The following is a 20,592-nucleotide window of genomic DNA, read 5'->3' as shown; positions in this document are numbered from 1 at the left end:
TTCTAATCATTTTTTTAAGTCTTGTCTTCCTGTAGTTCCTGTTAACACGTGCATGAGCCAGAAGGTTTTCTCACTTTAATGATTACACCCAGGGCCATAAAAAAAGTTGAGAAACTGGATTTTGCCACAGTTTATGATCCAGTTAGTTAAGGGTGGGGTAGCTAGGTAGAAAGTTTACTAGTCCAAGGTCCTGAGATTAGGATTTGTCACTAGCAGCTGTCAGTTCATCATGGTGGGCATTAGGGTCTTCTCATCTACGAAAGTAAGGTGGTGGGGGGCCACAAATCTACGGGCTCTGTCAATCTTTTCATTACAGAATTCTATTCAGTTGACTTACCCAAGTCAGAAGGATTTCTGTTGGTTTTCATTTTGTAGGCTCTGGTCCCTGGAATTAAGCAATCAGGTACTAAATTAGGATTGGTAGGATCCACTGATCCGGGTGTATTTGCTTTAAACTATTTGAGGTGTTTTAACTAGTGTCCTTGTGCAAACAAAAAATTGCTGGTAACAACCCAAATAACTGTATACAGTTTCTTAAGCAACCAACTTGGGTGCATAGTCACATGGTGCATGGAGGGTATGTGTGTGTCCTACATCTGATTGTATATCATCAATACTACACCCTAGTTTCTAGCCACACCCTAAAGATTCTAAGAAAGTCATAGGCTTGCTTTTTTGTCGTTGTCCTTTATCACCTGGGATTTTTCTTCTAGTCTTATGTATTTTTTTTTTACAGGAGCTTGGGCATTTTGCTAGACTATCACAGAATGAGCATTTTTTTTTTAGTGAAAAAATATTTTTGTCTTTTGCTGTTGCTGCCTGTATAGTTTTCTTCTGACTTTGACCTCTCAGTCTGCCTTTGAATTATTTCCTTATTTTTTCCTTTTGTCATACACTCCATAGGTACTCTCTGGATTTCTAGCACCTTCTTTTAAAACATCTTTTTCAGACTATGGGGCACAGTAGGTCATAAAACCAATTTAGAGGAACATGTTTCATATCAGAGTAATGAGTATAAATGCTGTTTTGAATAATATGTTTCAATTTCATACAAATGTCTGTGTGTGTGTGTATTTGGGTGTGTGCATATAATGTATTTCTTACTGTAGGTCAGAGTGAAAAATGTTTGAAAACCATCGGTCCATAGGACAAGGTCTATGGCTTCTTGGTCCTCTATGGACCCCTTTCCTACGTAACCACAGGACAGTAACCACACTGTTTGCATTTCTCTTTTGGGTCTTGGTGACCACCCTGGCTAGACTGGCTGCTCTCCCCACTTGACAAACACTGGCCAGTCTGGCATCATAGCCAGTACTTACCACTATATATTTTTGGTCTGACCTATATCCACAACCTTTTCTGATCTATGAAGTTACTGTCAACACACTGGGAGGTATTATTTATCTTCCTCCCATGGTTTTTGGTGACAAAGAACCAACCCTGGGGAAAATACCACAAGGAAGGTTGCCCCTTAAAGAACAACAAGGCTCTTTCTCAGTGATTCCTTTCAAGCTGCTCCCTTTTAACTAATCAGACTGAGAGGAATTAAGTTGTGGATCCTCACCCACCCAGAAGTCTTTATAATAACTGAAGAACAGCCCAATGGCACTTCAGAGATTCTCCACAGTCCTCTGCTCCGTGGGGTAACGGTGACCGAGGCTGAGATGGGAACAGGAGAGACGAAGAGCATCCTGAGACCGGCACATCGACCATGACCCCAGCAGTTTTAGTAAAGAGCACTGATCATCAGCTATGTAATGAAGGTGCCTGGGCTGCAGTGTTGGGTCCCTCCCTTAACCTCCAAGGGTCATAATCATCTCAACTATAAAATCTAGCTCGAGCGTAGCAAAGGCTTGTTTTGAAGCTAGAATGAGAAAGATTAAAGAATTGGAGTAAACAAACTGCGATGCCAAAAACTCAAAATACTATTTTCCAACTAAACTAGAAGTTTGCTACTTGCGTACAGAGCAGTCCAAGGATGCTGATCTCTGTTGGATCCAAAGAGGTATTCAGGAACCCAAGCTGGGCCATGCCATCATGATTGCGGGAAAAGGATGAAGACACATGCCTGGAATGGTTCTTGGGCTTCATAGAGGAGGCACAGATCACTTCCGTGTGGATGCTTTTAGCCAGGGGATAGTCACATGGCCGCAGCTGAGGAGTACAGTTTACGGTGAGAGATTCTGAGGACCAGCTCACGGCCTCTTTCACAGGAATTAACAGTGATCAGGTGCCCGGCATGTACCCAGTGTGCCACCAGGTGCTTTAGATACAACATCTCACCTAGTTCTCAGACAGCATTAAGTATGGTAAGTAATGAAATCTTAATTTTACAGAAAAGGAAACAGATCCGGAAGAATTAAGTAACAGCTCAGAAAACCATTATCTTCCTCCTTAATATGGCAAACATTGAGTTTTCACTACTCAGTTTCACTACTCAAGTTTCAGATGCTTTTAACACTTCAAAATCAAATCATTCTCTTTAATTGGCTTATTGTGGTAGACAGGATGTACCCCCAAAATGTCCAGACCTAGATCCTTGGAACCTGGGAACATGTTATGTTGCATGGTGAAAGGGACTTTGCTGATGTAATTAAGGTTCTGGACCTTAAAATAGGAAGATTACCCTGGATTATCTAGATGGGCCAGATACCATTACATGAGCCCTTAAAAGCCGAGAACTTTCTCTGGCCAGTCAGAGAGGTGCAGCAGAAGTGGGAGTCAGGTTGCAGGTGGAAGAATCCCCCGTGCTGTGCTGGCTCTGAATTGTAGGGGCTCTGTGCGAGGACTGGATGGAGAGAGGCGTCTGGGATGGCAGCCAGCATGGATGTGGGGACCTTATCCTGCAACCACAAGGAACTGAATTCTGCCAACAACCTGATTAAGCTTGAAAGCAGACTTTCCCCCGGAGCCTCTAGAAAGGAATACAGCCCTGCTGACACCATGGTTCAGTCCTTTTTTAAAAAAATGTATCTTTATTGTTGAAAGTACTAGTATTACCGATGGTTCGTGGGCCTTGGATGGAGAAGGCACGCATCACTTCTGCGCAGATGCTTTTAGTCAGGGAGTAATCACATGACCACAACCAGGAGGCTGAGAAGCACAGCTTACTGTGGAAGACTTTAACCCCCCTCCTCCCCACTCCTGTCCCCTCCCCAGGCCTTCACCCCACTGTTGTCTGTGTCCATTGGTTATGCATATATGCATTTAAGTTCTTTGATTGATCTTTTCCTGCCACCCCTTTCCCTCTGAGGATCCTCAGTCTGTTACATGCTTCCATGTCACTGGATCTATTTTGTTTGTTAGTTTATTTTGTTCATTAGATTTCACATATGAGTGAGATCATGTGAAAAGCTTCTGCACAGCAAAAGAAATGAACATCAAAATGAAAAGGGAACCCACTGTATGGGAGAACACATTTGCCAATGATGTACCTGATAAGGGGTTAATATCCAAAATACATACAGTACTCATACAACTCAAAAAAAAGGAAGATAAACAACCCAATAAAAAAATGGGCAGAAGACCTAAAAAAACACTTCTCCAAAGAGGGCATACAAATGGCCAAGAGACATATAGAAAAATGCTCAACTTCACTAATCAACAAGAAATGCAAATTAAAACAACAATGAGGTACCACCTCACATCTGCCAGAATGGCTAACATCAACAAATCAACAAACAACAGTTGGTGGTGAGGATGCAGAGAAAAAGGAACCCTAGTACACTGCTGGTGGGAATGCAGATGGGTGCAGCCACTGTGGAAAACAGTGTGGAGTTTCCTCAAAAAATTAAAAATGGAACTCCCATTTGACCCACTTCTAGGAATATGTCCTAAGAAGCCTGAAACACTCATCAGAAAGAGTATATGCACCCCTATGTTCATAGCAGCGTTTTATTTACAACTAGAGGCCCAGTGCACAAATTCATGCATGGGTGGGGTCTGACTGGCCTGGCCCCGATCTGGGTGGATTGGGGCCAGGCCTGTCGGGAGGAGGTGCTACAGGTGTTTGGTTGGCTGGCCCCGCCCCTAATTGGGGTCAGGGGCAGATCTGGGGTGGGGGTGGGTGGGGGAAGGGGCTACAGGAGGTTGGCTGCTGGCCCTACCCACAATTGGCCGGTTCACTGGCCGCAGTGGGCATCATAGTGACCAGTCATTCTGGTCGTTACAGCGTTCTGGTCGCTGGCGCTATATATAGCTAGCTAGCTAAGATGTGGAAACAGCCCAAGTGCCCGTCAGTAGGTGAGTGGATAAAAAAGCTGTGGTACATTTACACCATGGAATAATATGCAGCAGTAAAAAGAAGAATCTCTTACCCTTTGAGACAGCATGGAGGGACCTGGAGAGTATCATGCTAAGTGAAATAAGTCAGTTGAGTTCAGTCTTGAGAGATACAATGAAGAGAAACCCCATTGAATCACACTGTGCCTGAATTCTGTGGCACACAGACACAATAAATGGGTGATGTTTGGTTATTTGTTTCAGCAGCAATAGAAAACTAAGGTGTTTCTCTTTTCTAAATCTTTGAAGGTAAATGTTCTTATTTGAACTTCATGGATTGATGGAAGTGAAATTCACAGCAAAACTGGGATTTGGCCGAAACCGGTTTGGCTCAGTGGATAGAGCATCGGCCTGCGGACTGAAAGGTCCCAGGTTCGATTCCAGTCAAGGGCATGTACCTGGGTGCGGGCACATCCCCAGTAGGAGATGTACAGGAGGCAGCTGATCGATGTTTCTCTCTCATTGATGTTTCTAACTCTCTATCTCTCTCCCTTACTAAGGTGTTTCTCTTTTCTAAATCTTTGAAGGTAAATGTTCTTATTTGAACTTTATGGATTGATGGAAGTGAAATTCACAGCATAACTGGGATTTGAATCTAGCTCTGACTTCAAATACTTCCCCCCCCTAAGATGTTATTCTTCCTTCATGAGAGGTTGAAATATATTGTAAAATGTACATAGTAAATAAAAAGGAATGGTTATGGGTATTAGGAGTGATATTGATTCTGTAACTGTAAATAGGTTTTAAGAGTAAATGACCAAAAGAGATATTGATATACAATAGATACAATAGTTTTGTTTGAATTTTAAACAAGAGACAGCTCTTATGTGGTTAATTATGCCTTTTTAAAAAATTAAACAAGCCCATTTATGCATGTATAAATGATTAAGCGATCCATTTTAGTTCTGTGTCTTTGAAACAAATCATGTTAAAGAAAAGTATGGGTGGACAGTTTAATCCATCTTTAATCTTCTCCAAGAGACCAAATTGCTCTTTTTGTCTGGCAGGTGGATGAATTACTTTTCCCTGCCCAAGAACTCTTTGATTATATGCACATATAGGAGGGAGACAAAGAAATAAGTGACAGTTTGAGATTTCATGAGGATAAACCTACTTTGGAGAACAGAATTTACATGTAAAAGAGTCTAATGTTGGTCTTTTATAATGATGAATCTGTGGAAAGAATTTATATGAAAGAGCTACTTAATGTGCATATAGAATTTTCCCAGCCTTTGCTCTTCAAGGAATTAGAAATGGGAGACTGATAGTCCTAATATCCATTGGGGATAATATTTTCAATTTATTAGATAAGCATTTGTTCTTTTTCTAAACGCTAGACCTGGATTCAGACTGTTGCAGGTCACTAAACAGTTTATATTTAGATGACTTAGGTGAAAGCCACCTGTGTTTCAGTGATTATTGTTCTGCTCTCATTTCTCTCCTAATCTGCAGGCTCCATGCCTGAAATTCAGTTCTCCTGGTGACTGTTTTCTGTGAAAGGTAAACATACATGCAGATAATAAGGCAAAAATCTCCTTACTTCTCCACAGTTTATGACTGCAATCTTTTAAAAAAGATTTTAGTTACAATAGAAAAAAAAGAAAGAAAGAAACAGGTATGGAATGCTCATTCCAAAGACACTAGGAGTTCTATTTCATTTATGTCTTCATTGATACATCTCCCCTGGATCTAACCTGTCCTGTTCCTCTCATCCCAACAGGAATACTATGACAAAGGAGATTACATTATTCGAGAAGGCGAGGAAGGAAGTACCTTTTTCATTTTAGCCAAAGGAACGGTAAGTATTAATTATAGCTTACTTAAAGTAAATAAAAAAAGTCTCTTTAAATCATTTTGCCACAAATGCAGCTCTGCCCTGCATTGCAATATAAGAAGCCCTCTCCTTTGAATGGGTAAAGGTGTTTTTCTGCTCAGAGTCCTGTGGGGCTCCATCCGAGCACTGGGTTTGGGGGTGCAGGAACTTCAGCTGAGAAAGTAACTTCCTAGTGACCTTGGCAGGTCACTTGATATTTTTGGACCTCATTTCGTTGTGTATAAAATGACTGGATTATTTCTAAGGTTCCTTCCAGCTATGGATGTGTGATTTTCCATCAGCCGTAGGGGCCAAGATCAGGGCCGGAACAGTTTCCCTGACAAGCAGCAGGTAGTGAACTTGGCAATTGAGGACAGCGATGGTCAGACCTCAAGCTAGAGAACAGGACTTCAATTCATACACAATAGTTTCAGTTCGATTTAGATGCTGATGAAAATTAGATAGTAATATATATAAGAGGTCTTTTTCTTTACCTAGATATTGAGTGGCTAACATATTGCCAGTTGTTCCTATGTTGACTCTTTACAGTGGTCCTCACAGATAAAAATCATTTGTCAGATAAGGAAGGAAAGAGGAAAATGTTGAGGACCTGTTTCTATAAACTTGGATTTTTACAAATGCTCTTTCTTTCATGGGAAAGGTTCATCATTAGATTCAGGAACTGCCCTTTGTAAATTGGTTTGTGATTGAACTTTGAACTGGGCCCCCTATGGAAATAAATTAACAAAATAGTTTTAAACCTCAGAAACTCTTCAACACTCAGAACCACTTTTGTCATTTCTCCCCAACCTGGACCCCATGCCTGGAAAGAATTCTGGCTAATAAACAAATTGCATTTTTTTTAAAAATGTTTTTTAATTCATGGTGATTTAGATAAATGCTAATTAGAATTTCTAATGAACATGAAGCAACCCTATTACCATCTTGAATTGGAATAATTCTAATCACAACTAAAGCATATTGTTTTGTTAGGCCTGCCATGGGGGTTCTTAAACTTGCGGGGACTGTAGATCACAATGACCCATGAAAGTTTGCGGGCTCTTCTCCACATCACATTTTTGTTCACTTTTAGAGGGTTCACAGGATTCAGTAAGTCAATTATAAACACCTGATTCAGAACTCCTGCTTCTCAGCTTTATTCTTGAGTAAATTGTCAACTATATTTGGCATTTTGAAACAAAGTTCCCATGGGATCATTATTATTTGCTTTGATATCTCTAGGAAGGAGTCACTAGATTCACATAAAATTCTTTTCACTTTGGGAGGTGGGGTTTGAATGGAGACTCTTGCTCCAACAGCGGGTGGAGGAGTGTGATTGTGTTAAATCTCGGGATTTCTCAGTCCATCGGATTGTCCTAACTACTGCAAGATTATTCCTTGTTCAGTAAAATTTATATAGAGCTGGATGGTCCGGTTGAATAGATAATGTGTTCAGATTCTCCTTTCTTTCTTCTCTCTTTCATTGTTTGACATAATTTAGGTAAAAGTCACCCAGAGTACAGAGGGCCACGATCAACCACAAGTGATAAAAACACTGCAGAAAGGAGAATACTTTGGAGAAAAAGCTCTTATCAGGTGAATCCATGAATTTGTATAGCATATTATAATAATTCGTTGATTGTTTTGTATGTGCAACTACATGTCAAAATGAGCTACCAAAATAATGGCAGTCAGTGTCCAGGAATTAAAAATTATAAAATACTTTTTTTTTTTGCCCAGGAAATAAGTTAGAAAGTTTTGTTTGCTAGTGAAAACAAGGTTTTCTATTAGAATTTTTAATTTGAAAAGGAGTCAGAGAAAGAGATTAAGAAGTCAAAATTATAATTTTCTCTTAAGAACAAGTTTTTATATTTCCTGGGTTTGAAATATTGCTGTTTTCCTCTTTGTAAAAAAAATTAGAAAATGACTTTACATATTTCGTGTACTTTTATTTTCTTTATTGATTAAGGTATTACATATGTGTCCTTATACTCCCCTTCCCTCCCCCCATTTTGTGTGCTTTTTAATCATCATGATAAAAGTTTTGTATTTGTAAGAATTTTTATTGAACTCATTTTGCAAGTTTTAGAAACAACATCAAATAATGTATTTGGAATTTCTACCTAAACCTCAGGCCTTTGAAGTATGAATTCATTGGGTTGATATAACTTATGGAAGAAATATATGTATAGGTTAATCAAGTGGCTCAGGGGACACTTTGTACTTCCTGGAACCCAGAAAACAACCTCAAATCTGAGGAATTTCATTTGTGTAAATGTAAATCTATATATATAAAAGACTAAGTGACCGTTACCACCAAACCAGTCAACTAGTTGCTATGATGCGCACTAACCACCAGGGGGCAGATGCTCAATGTAGGAACTGCCCCCTGGTGGTCAGTGCACTCTCACAGCCAACCTCCCATGACCAGCCAACCTCTCCCGGTCCCTCCCCCTGGCCAGCAGGCCCTGGCCAGCAGCTGGTAGACCCTGGTAAGCAGCCAACAGGCCCCAGCTGGCCCAGCCCTGATCAGTCCTTGATGAGATGGCCCCAATAGGCCCTGATCACCGGCCAGGCCTAGGGATCCCACCCATGCATGAATTTAGTGCACCGGGCCTCTAGTAACTTTATAAAAGATCAAGTTAAAATTTTGAGAAACACATTTTTTGAAGTTATTCAAATTTTAAAATGAATACTTGAAATTAGGTAAGAAATTTCTTAAAATTTGTTATTACTAAATGCTTTCATTTCATAAAATAAGTAAAATAAAAGCATATGCTTAGAAAAGGGAGCAGTACTTCTCTTCATTTATCTTCCTTCACCTTTTGTGTAGAAAGCCCCAGGTCTGCTTATTTGTATGTCAGGATCACATAAAGACAGACCCAAAAGGAGTGTTGATAATATCTGAAGACAAATTTTATTATATAAAAATCATAAGCCTATTATTTTTTAAGAAAATTCAACCATTTAAACTTAATGGTATGGCTATTATGTAAACAATTTAAAAATGAAATAGAAAGACAAGGTGAATTTTTCTTTACCATTTTCTAGCTGGTAGTGAACATCCCATATAATAAAAGCCCAGCGACTGAATAGCTAAACAACCACAACTGCTCAACCAGTCGCTGTGATGCATATTGACCACCAGGGGGCAGAGGTTCAATGCAGGAGCTGCCCCCTGGTGGTCAGTGAGCTCCCACAGTGGGAGCGCCACTTGGCAGACTGGGATGAGTGGCTGCTCCTGCAAAGCAGTCACTCAGAGGGTGGGTCCACAGCCACTCGCTGACCAGGATGAGCAGCGCTTCCACAGCGGGTGATCCCTGCAGGCCACGCCCCCCACCAGTGCACGAATCCCATGTACTGGGCCTCTAGTGTTTCAATAATAGGGAAATTGTCCATTTTGCATTCGTTTATTTGTGATAGAATAGGATGCACTCATGTAATATAATTATGTAATGTCATCATCCAAGACTTCAATCTATTTGTTCTTAAGATTTCCAGATTATTCTTCTCATACCTCAAACCAAAACAACTCAAATTTGAAAGTGCAGAGAACTTCATAAATGTACTAGAGTCAAAATAGCTTTTGAAAGGAAATATGCTGTCTTGTTTTGCTGGACCTGAAATAATTTATGCTGTATGTTGCCGCTAGCCAATTACAGTGTTTTTCCATGAGAAACATGGGAATTTATATTTAATATAAATACCCAACTCCCCAAAGCATTTGAAACCATAAAGATAAAATCAATGAGGAGAGTTGGATACAAAATTTTTTTACGTTTTTGTGCATTTTTATGCTGTTGCTTCTTAGGGCCACTGACTGTGACACAACATTCCTTACATTCTGTGTATTTCCATGACTCGACACTAAATAGCCCAAGAGGTCTTTCAGAATTTTATGTGCAAAAGTTAATCCGCAGCACTTACACAGTTACTGTGAGAGAATCATGTATTTACAGACATCTGATACTTACAAAGAGTTTGCAGAGTGTTTCTAGTCAAAATGATGGCACTGACAAGTAAAAAGAATGCCATACCTCTTCTCTGTTTTGAACTCACAAATCAAGTAGTTGGCCTACATCCAAGATCTACATATCTACAGATATGTACATGCAAGTTGAGTACAAACTACCCAGCTCCCAATTCAAAAGTTAATGGAGCTGCTTTCACTGATGTCTTCTAGCAAGGACCCTGTAAACTGGGAAGGGACTGTGGGTCATGTCAGAAAATCTCTTGATGCCAGCTATCCAGGCAGTGGACTTCTTTGGAATGTAGAAATGGGCTGCCAAGCTTTTCTCTGTCCCACCATTAAAGGAAGATGAAAGAACTACACTTTGTATGATGCACTTTTAATGAAGTTGCTTAGAGCAGTCTCAGTATACTTGCTACTCCAGGCTACTTTAAATGATTTTCAGAGCACTGGGTACCATATGGGTGTGCCTTTTTTCAATGTCTTTAGCTTATAACTAATAGAGGGAGGAACCTAATCAAATAAAAGTCTCTAAATACTTTACCCAATGCTTGACCCATTGATCTTCATTAGGTAACTAAATTTACCCTCATTAGATTACATGCCGGTAATTCATTGTATTTAAGCTATCAATTATAAGATGCACCATTATATATTATACACTTCTGAGAAAGGAAGACCTTGCTGTTAATTACAGTATGACTCATCATTACTGAAAGACATACTCTGATTTTAGAGATGTTAATGGAAGGTGTACATAATAGATTCTATAAAATGAAAAAAGTATTTTGGTATTATTTAATTTATTGGTCAATTGCATTAAAACACTTCCTTTGGGTTTTATTATTGATTGGTTTATTTTATGTTAATTACTTAAATGTTTTTCCAATACGCTTCTTCAATCAGTCAGTTTTGGTTTTGCCTGCATATTTTCAGCAGTTCCCATCTGATCAGAGAAGAGCTGTTTATTTGGCAGACATGAGAGCAGAATGATATTCTATACCTAGTTGTTGTCACTGATTTTTCTGTGTGTGTCCCCCCACCCCCATAGTTATCATCTTCTCCCCTGAATTTCTTGTATATGTAACCTCTACTGGAATATATTTCTGATCTTTTTTAAAAGTATAGCATACAGCTGATGATGTTTATAAAAAAGCATAGTCTTTTGAAGGCTTAAGTGATGGTGTTTATACAAAGTGACAGATTCTCTAATAAAAATAGGCATTTAATTTCTAACTGTGGAAAACTGCCTTTCCTGTTTTTGTCTGCAGTGAAGATGTCAGATCAGCGAACATTGTTGCTGAGGAAAATGATGTCGCATGCCTGGTTATAGATCGAGAGTGAGTATACTGGTTGGGGAAGGCAGGCTACTGTCACCTTTGAAGATGTGGCCTTCTGTTACTCCGAGGGCCCATCTGTCTTCTCATTCATCGTCACTTGGAAGTGCTGGCCAATCTTCAGCTGCAAGTACATCCTATTAAAATTCATGGGAAGGAATGTGCCTTCTGATCTGAATCTGTCTGTGGCAGTGGCAGATGCTGGCAGACTAAATATTTTGTGTGCAAAGTTTGTACATAAATATCAGCAATAGATTTAAATTCTGCATCTTCCAGAGAAATAAGCTTATTAGTGCTCATGGATTTTTCCCCACATTACATAGTAAACAACTTCATAATTTATTTCTAAAATGCTCTAAAGAGTTAAAAATATTTTAAGCAAAATGTATCTCAGACAAAATATAAAATATTCATTAGCTACATATATATTTCCAGATAAGTTTCAATTTAACGATTGTAGTAATTTGAAAGTGATGTGTGTCAAATTTAATCTCTAAATGTCTTAGGTTATTTTTCAGAAGAAGTCTCATTTTGTGTCCTTAACTCCCTTCAAATCATATTTGAATATGGCCCCTTGTGTCTCTCATTAATCAGTTGAATATTTATTATCTAGTTATAATAAAGGAAATTCAAACATACAAAGCTAGAAAAGTCACAGTGTAGTCAAAGAAATAGGGAATACTCATGTGAAATATTAACAAAAATAGTAAAATAACAGGTATCACAGGGGAATATGTTATAATTGATTGCTAATCAAATACAACATTTATTGAACTTAAAATGATAGAGATTTAGAGCTGGAAAGAATTTTAGAACATTTTAAAAAACAGACAAAATGGTATTATGAACCTCATAATCCAAGTTCAACAGTGATTTATTAATGCTTATATTTACCACTTCACCACCCTCCCTGCTTTCTCCACACTATTTTCAAGCAAATTACACACATACAGTTATTTCACCTGTAAATTTCGTAGCATCTCTAAGAACTGAGTATTATTTATAATGCATGACCACAATAATATTAGCATGCCTAAAAAGTTAACAATACTTCTTTTTATTATCTTTACTGAGATATCATTGACATATTAAGATTATATTAGTTTCAGATATACAACATAATGATTCAATATATGTCTATATTGCAAAATAACATATATTGCAATATAGACATACATTAATATCCACATATAGAATAATCTCACCCTTACAGATAAGAAAAGTGAGTCCCAGGTCAGTTGAAGAATTGCCCCAACAGTTGAGACTCCTGCCCACATCTCACCATTTCTTTCAGCCTTCTTTACACCATGCCAAAAACTACACAAGGCAGAAAACTACAGAAATTTTTTCTCTTCTCACTGATAAGTTCTTTGGTTCATAAACTCAAAGGGTCCACTGTATACTTTAGTTATAACTTCTAATAACTATTCTACATATTATGTTGACATTAACCTACATAAATTACTGAAAAACAATTTACAAAGCCTTGGCTAACCACAGAAACAGTCTTTTACGAGCTTAAGAAGAATGTCAAGTTGCAATGGTAACTAGCAACACAGAGGTTTTAATTTAATTTAACTTAATTTTCATTCAGAACATTCAACCAAACAGTTGGGACTTTTGAAGAACTCCAAAAATACCTTGAAGGGTATGTGGCAAACCTGAACCGTGATGATGAAAAAAGACATGCAAAGTAAGTGGAGGAATATTTTCCTAAGCTGGATATGGTTATAGCAGTTGACGAAGGGGACAAAAGGGTGTGTTTACTATTGTAGTAACTTTTAGTGTGCCTTCACTAGAAAATTTGGGGGACTTCTTTTAAGTTGTCTTCCACAAAGAGGATACCACTTACACTGGTATGAGTATTTTAGTCGATAAGCAGTCAGCTCCTTATTTGGGGTGATGAGTAGTAATGATAGGGAGACATTTCCTGATAGGGGGCCTTGGAGAAGGGATTCTTTACATTGTCTGGTGACTTAGCTCAAAAGACATTAATTCAGAATCAATGCCTCTGTTGCCCATGGAAATCAAGCAGGAACACCAAAGCAATCAGCCCTTTCTCTCTGATTTCAGGTTAAAAACTAGCAGCATAGTCAGAATTAGTTCAAAATATAAGGGAGTTATTGCCTTGGTGTGTGTGTGTGTGTGTGTGTGTGTGTGTGTGTGTGTGTGTGTAGGAAGGAATTGGGTAGGGCTCTGAATGTAATACTGATGAGGAATTTTTTGTTTAATAGAAAAATCTACTTTGTAAAACTACATTTGAAAATCCGTTGCTAAAACATTTTGTGGAATGAATACTTAAAGCACATATTCACCAGATAGTACAATTGAAGCAGAAGGGTCAACAGTTTCAGAAAACTGATATTTGAGTTAAATCAGAGCATTCAGTCAGGACCTCATAAGGTTTTGTGTTTTGTTGTTGTTGTCTTTTTGTTTTTTGCAAGAGATGTATTTGCAACTTTTATGCCAAAGGCCTTGCCTTTTACAGTAACAATAATTTATGAATATTTAATCCAGAGCAGTAAACCTTAAATAAAAGAAAAAATGAGTATTCCCAAGTCAAAATAATTAGATATAAAGTAGGAAATACTTTTTTTTATGTTTCATAAAGTAGTTATTCTTGTTCAGTCATAGAAAGCTTTGAGATCTGACAAAAATAGCAAAACATGCCATGCTTCTCAGTGTGACATTCTCTGGTATACATGCAACAAAGAAAATGGCTCTGGGGTTTTATTTCCTCTGACTCTTCTCTTTTTAACAGCTTTATTGACATACATTTTAAATACCACACAGTTCACTCATTTTTACCTCTCATTGATCCAGTTTGACAGTGGTCTATTTTTTATTGTGTGTGTGTCAGTTTTTGTTTGCATATTCTATTGTCCCCCCCCCTCACCTCCCCACCTCCCGTGAGACTGAACCTGATCCTATAGAAGTTGGGATCGCCTTTGTGGCACCTGTAGGCAGGAATGACTCAGACATGAGGCCGCTGTGGGAGTGACAGTTCAGTGTGGCAGGACCCTGCGGGCCCAAGGCGGGGTGTGTAACCTGTCACTTCTCTCGAGCAGGAGATCCATGTCTCACCGGAACCTGTCCAAAGCGCTCTCTCTGGAGATGATTCAGCTGAAGGAGAAGGTGGCCAGATTTTCCTCATCGTCCCCATTCCAGAACCTTGAGATTATCGCCACACTGGGCGTTGGTGGGTTCGGAAGAGTTGAGCTTGTAAGGGGTTTACGTTTCAAGCATCTGAGAGAAAAGCCTTTGACTCTTTGTTCTGTTTTATATTCCAGTGTATCTTGGAGGAGTGAATACATGGTTACTGCTGTCTTAAATGTTGCTTTGAATTGAGAAAGTACACTTTTCAGTCTGTGTGTTGTATAGTAGCAGGTCCATGCTAGGAGGTAACTTAAGAGCTGCTATTTCAAGCTTCTGACATCCCATCCTTATGTGACTTTTTTTGATGATGGTGGTTATTGGAGAATGTACCAAGTAAGCATTCCCAAAGACTATCAAACCTTAAAAAGTGTATTTCCTAACAGGAAAATGTGTGTGTATATACACTCATGGCACATGCACTGTCTATATACTAAAGAAAAGAAGAATGTCTCCTGAGCAAGTGCCATAGAAACAAATTCATTGTTATAGTTCTGTCCCTTAAACAACTTCACTACCATGTCTGTCTTTGGCTTTTATTACTTTATTTTTGGTTTGCTCAAACTGTTCTATCAGAAAAAAAAGAAAAGATGAATGCGAGGGGGTGCTTGAAGAGCAGCCTTCTGTAGTGTTGATCAGGATGCCTGGGAACCTATGACCTGATTTTGGCTGCATCTTCCACATCACCACCTCTCCAAGCTTTATAACCAGCTTCCAAGCAGCAGCAGAGCGGCACTCTCACGTCAAGTGCTCTGAGGAAACTAGAATGGAGATCTGAGGCCTTATTAGATGCATATGGCCCTGAACTCTTGGCAATTACCAAGCCCTTCTCTGCAGATTTTTAACAATTCTCTGTACATGAGCCTCCGGGAACTATGCTGACACAGCCGTCTGCTGGGTAGCCCTGGGCACGAGCAGATCTGCAATGCTGCCAGGAGACTGGATAGCACACTTCACACCCAGTCAGCACTTCATCTCTGATGGGTGAGGAGGGAGAAACAATCTCTTAATAGGCCAGAGAATATCTGTAGCGTTCCTCTGCCATATGGAGAGAGGAGGGCCATACCCATCTGCAGTGATACTGTTCGCCAAAGACCTTGGCAAAGGGATTGCATTAACGATGCTGAGATCTGTCTTTTCTATAGTTAGATAATTATAATTGAAACAATAATTTCACTATTAATTTAACATCATAGGCAGCACTAATGGCAAATGTGAGAACAATATGGGAGGCAACCATTTCTTTACAATTTTATTACATGTCAAATAGAGTCTGTTTATGGAGTTTTATTCTCATCTAAAAAAATGCCTATTAAATTTTTTATTTCCTTTTGAGGGAAAATGCTATCTGTCCACGTAGAGCAGTGCTCTCCACTAGAGCTTTCTGTGCTGATGGAGATGTTCTGCACCTGTGCCGCCCCATAGGGCAGCCGCTAGCTACGGGTGGCCGCTGAGCTTTTGCAATGGGCTAGTGCAGCCGAGGAACTGAATTTTGATTTTCAATGAATGAACCTCATGTTGTTAGGGGCTGTTAAATCGGATAGTGCAGATGTAGATCTTGATTTAATATGTTTTGTTTTGAAGATCAAAGAACACTTCTCATTAAAGATTTTCAAGAAAAGATTTCTGAACATCAACTTTCTTCAAAATTGAATAGATTTCTAAACATTAAATATAACTACAGTTTTTCTTTTCTTGTTTCAATACAAATGTTTTAGAACCATGTTCCAGCTATGTGGACTCTTATGGAAATTACAATGAAGGGGAAGTGTGTACCCTTGAGTAAAACTCAGTTCCCTGAGGGCTAAATGGTTACAACTTCCATACTGTTTTCATATATACTAAGAACTTTAACTCTCCTTAGTGAACATGTTTTATATAGATGTCATCAGTCTTTCCTAATAAGTGAGTGTTGAGGGATCTTTCTCTTCTTACGTAGGTTAAAGTAAAAAATGAGAATGTTGCTTTTGCTATGAAGTGCATAAGGAAGAAGCACATAGTGGATACTAAGCAACAGGAGCATGTCTACTCCGAGAAGAGGATCCTGGAGGAGCTGTGTTCTCCCTTCGTTGTGAAGTAAGTTGGCATTCGGCTCCCAGAACTGCGGGTGTGAGGCTCTTTTCATGAGTGTTTCTATGCAGGAGGGTGGACAGAGGAGGAAGGGGAGGTCCCACTCTGAATTCCCCATCCCAGTCTCAACAGCAATACATAAAACATTTCAAGTTTGAGGTCTGGAGTCAGACACCCGGGTCCTTTTATTCTTGAGTAAATGTCAGGAAAAGGTGTGTGTGTGTGTGTGTGTGTGTGTGTGTGTGTTGTGTGTGTGTGTGTGTGTGTGTAAAATTAACTGAAATGATTTGAATTGATTATTTAGTCCAGACCTAATTCAGAACTTGGGAAGCAAGAATTCATTGCTTCCCTCAGGGACCGTGCTGCTGTTGAATTTCTGCCGGAAGTGGCATTTGGGCACGTCTCGGCTGCCAAGGAGCGACAGACCGTGGTTTCTCATGATGCCTAAATGCCGAAAGTCCCACCTCCTGATAGTTACTGGTCTGTCTGTAGCTATCACCAGAGCTTGAAAGAGAAATGTGTTATTCTAAGCCATGGCTGTCTTTACTTGTGAAGTCATGGGTTATTGGTGTAAGCCAGTTTGTCTTTTCATATATGGCTGTAGTGTAGCTTTGGTGATTTCTGGGTGATATATAGTGCCCCTTCAAGAATAGAATTTTTACTTTTTGATCAAATGCCTTGCAAAAATCTTCCTGCCAATCCATATTCCCCCCTTTTATTTTCAGTATTAAAAAAGAAACATGAAACCAGGCAGTGCTGGTAATAGGGTCATCCAATTATCTTTACATTAACTGTATTCCCAAAATGCATCCCCCTCTTTTTTTCTTAACCAATAATTAATAAACAAACTTTGATGAACAGCTTTATTGCATAGATTAGGTTTTATTATTTACTCATTTCCAGATCTTTACAAAGTTCTTGGCGTATAGTAGGATAGTAATGATATTAAGAATAAATATTAATGACGTTTATTGAGAAATTAACATATGTCAGGCACTCTAAGCAATATATATATAATATACATATAAAATGAAACATTTATTTAAAAAGTTACATTTTTATATACAATATATAGACATACATATATATTGAATTAATATGTGATCAATAATATCTAATCAATAATCAAATGAATACATATATTCATTTGATCTTCATAATAGAACAATGAGATACATGTTATGATTGTCTTCACTGAAGAAGAACAATAAGTAAAGTGAGATTGCATAGCTAATAAATGGCTGATTAGGGATTCAAGCCTAGGCAGCTGGTTCCAGAGCCCACTGTACCAGATTGTTTTTGCTGTCTATGCATGATATGGCTGCTCTACTATCCACTGTAGCTTGAGCATGGTGCTAGGGAGAAAAGGGGTCTTTTGATTAAGACACAGAAGCTACTTTCACTAATGTGGAAATACAGTTTCCTGCTCAGGTCCCACATCAGGATTGAGGGTGTCATTCCCCCACATTCTGAGGACTATGGCTCAGCCCTTCTCTGACCATTGCTCTAGGCCAGTGGTCGGCAAACTGCGGCTCGCGAGCCACATGCGGCTCTTTGGCCCCTTGAGTGTGGCCACGAAGTTTCAATCGCACTGTACGTGCGAGCCCGCACGTGATATTTTGTGGAAGAACCACACTCAAGGGGCCGCAGTTTGCCGACCACGGCTCTAGGCAAAGAGAACCCCCTTGCCCACGATCGTACTCTCTCTCCAGGTACAGCCTGTGTCTGTGATGGCGGATCTCCTGAAGCTAGGGCTTTTGTTGAAACTAGATTATAGCCCAACTCTCCCTCTTTCCAAATCTGTTTCTTTCTCCCTGAGAGTACTTTTCCCAAGTATACTCCCACTAAACTTCTTGCAGACCTCTATCTCAGAGTCTATTTCCTGAGACCAACTAGAGGATGTAAGACATGAGTATGAATGACAGTTATGCAAGACAGATCTTAAAGGAGATATATGCAGAGGTCTCTGGGTTTGGGGAGGAAGAAGAGGCCATATTTGGTAGGTGGGATAATGAGCTGCTTTATCAGGAAGATGGCCTCGGAGCTTGGTCCTGAGGAATGGATAATACTTTTACAGAGAAATTGAGATTAAGAAGTTGTCTGTATGTAAAGGGAGGACAGTTTAAGTAAAGGGGCCAACATGAGCAAAAGCAAGGCAGCAGGAAAGACTACAGAGCAGTCAAGTAGAAAGCCAGGGTAGCTGTAGGAGGTTTGGAAGGAGAAGAGGACCATTGCTCAAAATGTTACTGATGATGCTCTGAAGCACCTTGAGAGAGGTCTTAAAACTAGATTTCTAATAACCATGTCTTTATGTCTTCACAGATTGTATCGTACTTTCAAGGACAATAAGTATGTATACATGCTTCTGGAAGCCTGCTTAGGTGGGGAGCTATGGAGTATATTAAGGGACAGGTAATGAACAGAGATTTTATAAATAATAACTTTTGTCTACTCACAAATGGTCTAAAGGATGTTATATTCATGATCATTCAAAGAGACATGAAGAGTAATTATATGATTCTAAGAAGATATTATCACTTGTTAAAATAAGGTACTAATAGTGATATTTTCTCAGTCAATATTATAATCGTGTCATAGGAACCCTGTAAATTCATTATTGTCTGAATTTCCCACTTTAGGGATGAAATTATCCCAGGCTGGGGGACAGCGTGAACTATCCCCAGTGACATGTTTAGTACGAGACAGATAGATACAAGCCCAGATGCTCTGATTGTGAATCTCTAGAATGGAGATAAAGGATGGACGGCAGTGGTGCAGCCTTTTCTGAAAAACAGTCAGATATCTGCAGATTCAACTTTATAAAAGGGATAGTTTTCAAACAATCAAAACCACCATTTTTTTCTCCACCCAGATTTTCTAGACAATGGAGATTTTTCTAACCAAGAATAGAAAGTATAAACTTTTCCTCCAATGAGTTCTGAGCTTATTGGGGAAAATAGTATATAGCATTTAAAAATATTTCGTTGTGTGTGCACACTAAATATGACAAAGACATTGGCAGTTTCTAATTGAAGGCAAGTTCACTATGGTAGACAGTTAGCTTAGAGAAGAGGAGAGAGAGAAAAACATGATGGTAAAAGAAGGACTTGAACCAAACTTGAAACTAGATTATAGCCCAACTCTCCCTCTTTACACCCCCCCCAAGCCACCCCAACATAGTGAATATGTTGTCTGCTATTCATCATCCAGAAAGAGTCCAATGTGGGAAGAGTCCAATCCTATCCCAACGCCCCTGCTGTATCTTACACTAATTACCAAATGTGGAAAGGCGGGGAGGAAGGGTAATTAGTGTAAGATACAGCAGGGGCATTGGGATAGGATTGGGACTCTTTCTGCATGATGAACAGCAGACTTGAGTAAAAAACAAGGGCAGCAGCAGAGGAGATGGGTGGTAGGTTTTCCCTATTTTGGGGTGGCTGGGGGGGGGGGGCGTAATGCCAGGCATTTTGAGAATTACCTGGGCCAGTGGTTCTCAACCCTGACTACACATTACAGTCACATGGGGATCGTTTACAGAGTAAAATGCTGGGCCCTAACACCAAGGATTAGGATTCAGTTCATATGGGATAGGGTCCAGTAAATGATTTTCAATGCTTCTCAGGTCATTCTAATGTTCATTCAAGGCTGAGCATCACACCTAGTCAATAATAGACCATTTGTGCACCTGAGTAGAAGATGAACATGTTATGTTAGGAATGTATTGTTGGATGGATCTGAATGAGGAGATCCTGGAAGTATGAGGAGGGTTGCAAGACACCGGCAAAAGCATTTGCATCTTCCATCCTTGCTTCAACAGGCAAATCGATTTAGAAAATCTAAATCAATTTAATAAAGGGGATTTCTACCTCCTGTTAGGCACTGCACCTGATCCTCAAAACAACACTGTTAAGTAAGTAGTAAACCCATTTTATAGATAGGGATCTGAGGCTCAGAACAGCTAAACAACT

General features: G+C 39.3%; 1 protein-coding gene across 3 annotated transcripts in view; it reads left to right on the top strand.

Moving 5' to 3' along the window:
• The window catches only part of PRKG2 (protein kinase, cGMP-dependent, type II), an 82,334-nt gene that overhangs the window by 31,201 nt on the left and 30,541 nt on the right, over positions 1–20,592 (top strand). The window contains exons 6-12 of one of the 3 annotated variants that reach the window (XM_023750326.1): positions 6,002–6,079; positions 7,596–7,690; positions 11,336–11,404; positions 12,996–13,094; positions 14,470–14,623; positions 16,494–16,630; positions 18,947–19,036. In XM_023750326.1, coding sequence (XP_023606094.1) covers positions 6,002–6,079; positions 7,596–7,690; positions 11,336–11,404; positions 12,996–13,094; positions 14,470–14,623; positions 16,494–16,630; positions 18,947–19,036 — 722 coding nt within the window. Of the gene's footprint in view, positions 1–6,001; positions 6,080–7,595; positions 7,691–11,335; positions 11,405–12,995; positions 13,095–14,469; positions 14,624–16,493; positions 16,631–18,946; positions 19,037–20,592 lie in introns of those variants that run through there. The other 2 variants (XM_023750327.1, XM_023750328.1) reach the window with 2 other exon arrangements.

Source organism: Myotis lucifugus, unplaced genomic scaffold (genome assembly GCF_000147115.1).
Source record: "Myotis lucifugus unplaced genomic scaffold, Myoluc2.0 scaffold_12, whole genome shotgun sequence".
In the NCBI taxonomy this organism is placed as follows: Eukaryota; Metazoa; Chordata; class Mammalia; order Chiroptera; family Vespertilionidae; genus Myotis; species Myotis lucifugus.
This window is presented reverse-complemented; position numbering and strand designations above follow the sequence as displayed.